Source organism: Echinops telfairi, unplaced genomic scaffold, assembly GCF_000313985.2.
Source record: "Echinops telfairi isolate 266 unplaced genomic scaffold, ASM31398v2 ScPeMD7_1;HRSCAF=3_0, whole genome shotgun sequence".
In the NCBI taxonomy this organism is placed as follows: Eukaryota; Metazoa; Chordata; class Mammalia; order Afrosoricida; family Tenrecidae; genus Echinops; species Echinops telfairi.
Genome location: NW_022103896.1, coordinates 87317167 through 87319633, shown reverse-complemented (window position 1 = coordinate 87319633; position 2467 = coordinate 87317167). Strand labels below are relative to the sequence as shown.

Genomic DNA, 2467 nt, shown 5'->3' with positions numbered 1-2467 from the left:
AAAAAAAATTTCAGGTGAAAATTTTTATAAAGCTTATAGGAAAAAGGATCAAAGAAAAGGAAATGTAGAGAATCCAAAGTTTGGCAAGTTCTCCTACAACAGGTGGGCTGGGAATTTCAGAAACTTCCTTCCCAAAGGTAAAGGTTGAAGAAGTTCCAAAATCAATATATAGCATGGCTCAACCACTAGTGATATGCAAGGTTTTTGCATAAGTTAATCAGGGACTTATGATCAAACTAAAATAAACCTTCATTAAGCCTGAAACAAATTTTCATATTCATAGCTCACTCTCTTTAATTAGACTATTTTTGAAATATACATTCCCCAACCCCCCTCTTATTACTAAGAACAGATTGTATGCCAAAAAACCTGAAGTGCTGATTTCAAAAATACATGGCTTGGGCAAAGGTGTATCAGAATTTAAGTGGAAATACTGAAAGATCCTTGAGGGGGAAAAAAACAAAACAAAACTTAGCTTAAATGATTTCTGTTCAAGGAGAATGAACTCAAACTTTCAACCTACTTCCATCCTGAGAGAGGGGAGCAGATGCTTCTGACAGGATTGCTGGGTTGGCAGGGTTTGCTGAAAAGGCAGCTTGGGCCTAAGAAAGAAAATAAGAAAAGTCTAACAACTATACCTTGAACAACTGAAAAATTCTTCTGTAATTTATAAGATAAATTTCACATATCTGAACTGCAATATAAATGAAGGACTTCTACATAGCTATGAACTAGTAAAATAATGCTGCTGCTTATTAATCAGTGAGTTTTAAATGCATTCTAAAATGACCACACATTTAAACCTTATTTTACTAATTCAAGTAAAAGTGTCAATCATCTTCAAAGCAGCTAAGAATCCTTTTTTCAAAGTGGTCATATCAATGATTAAAAAAAATAAAAAATAGCAGAGAACTCTCAACCAAGTCCACTGCCAACAAGTCAATTCCAATTCACAACACCAGTATCCCAAGACTTTAAACCTGTAAGGTGTCAAATGGACTCATCTTTCTCCCGTTGAGCAGCTGGGGGGTTTGAGCTGCAACCTTGCAGTCAAAAGCCCAACACTTAACCCACTGCATAACCAGGCCTTCTAAGAAAGGTCTAAATGGTTAGAAAGTATTTTATGAATTTACATAGATAGGTTGTATGCAATTTTAGTCTAAAACCAAAGCTTTAAAGAATGAAGATAAAAGGTTAAATAAACGAAACACCACCCCAGGCCCCTTAGCTCGTATTACAAATTTTGCCGCCACGTTTTAGTTAGCAATTAATAAAACTAAACACAAGTTTTACGGAATAAAAAAATTAATACACTTGCTATTAAAGTTTTTGCTTCAGCTCAAGGAGACACCAAAAAGTTTAATAGAATTGTATAATGGATCTTTCCATGAACTTTGTGAACCATTCATGTAAAATTACAATTTATGGCACAGTATATTTTAAGAAAACATACCTGAATTACTTTGTCTACTTTCAGATCTTCAAGAGATGGATACAAAGACATTTTTGCAGAGTTTTTCTAAAAAATGAACAAATAAAAATGTCTGATTGAAATGTCATTAAAATTTAGTGTAATATAACCAGCAACATATTCTTGTATGTTATAGTAAATGTACATCATTAGAAACATTGATATTATACCACACATTAAAAAAACATAAAAATACCTAGGTCATATATCAAGATGCTAAGCAATATTTAAACAAATAAACAAAACCTCACTGCCTACGAGTCGATTCTAGCTCACGCCAACTCTACAGGACACAAGAGAACGACCCGCTGCGAACAGAAGCCGAAAGCCCTACCTTTCTCGCTCAGGGGGGCAGGTTTGAAACTGCTGATCGTACAGCTCTCAGCCCAATGCATAACTGCTAGTATACCTCTTATCCCTCTATTACCTGTGTTGAACTGTAACAATCATAGATTTTTTTAAAGTTTTACTGGCATATAATTCACCTATCATACAATTCAACAGTTCAATTTGTTAGGAAGTTTGGAACAATAAAGTTTTGAACAGTTTCTTCATTCTTATACTAATTCATCATTTTTAACTTCCAATTTCCCCCAGTCTCCCCTGCCATTACCCAAAGAAACCATTAATCCAGTTAGGGTCTCCGTAGATTTACCTATTCTGGATTTCATATGCAGAATTTTTTTTAAATTTTGTTTTAACTAACATTAACAAACTAAAACAGATAAAAACCTCAATGAAAAAGAAAAGCAGAAAATATTAAAAACTAAAATAAATTTAAAGGATCATAAGGGAGATCAAATGATAAAATCCCAAAAAAAATTTTTTTTCTTGAGAGAGTGAGACAGTGAGAGTGAGTCAGTGAGTGAGTGAGTGAGACAGTGAGAGAGTGAGACAGTGAGTGAGGCAGTGAGTGAGTCAGTGAGTGAGTGAGAGTGAGACAGTGAGAGAGTGAGGCAGTGAGAGAGTGAGGCAGTGAGAGAGTGAGAGAGTGAG

At 34.6% G+C, this 2467-nt stretch overlaps 1 protein-coding gene across 1 annotated transcript in view; it reads right to left on the bottom strand.

The window, feature by feature from the left end:
- Positions 1-2467, bottom strand: part of LOC101638328 (syndecan binding protein) — a 25800-nt gene that overhangs the window by 15449 nt on the left and 7884 nt on the right. Inside the window, exons 2-3 of the mRNA XM_004697570.2 lie at positions 1454-1519; positions 524-602 (exon numbers count right to left, since the gene is read on the bottom strand). Coding sequence (XP_004697627.1) covers positions 524-602; positions 1454-1504 — 130 coding nt within the window. The 5' untranslated portion in view covers positions 1505-1519. The remainder of the gene's footprint in view (positions 1-523; positions 603-1453; positions 1520-2467) is intronic.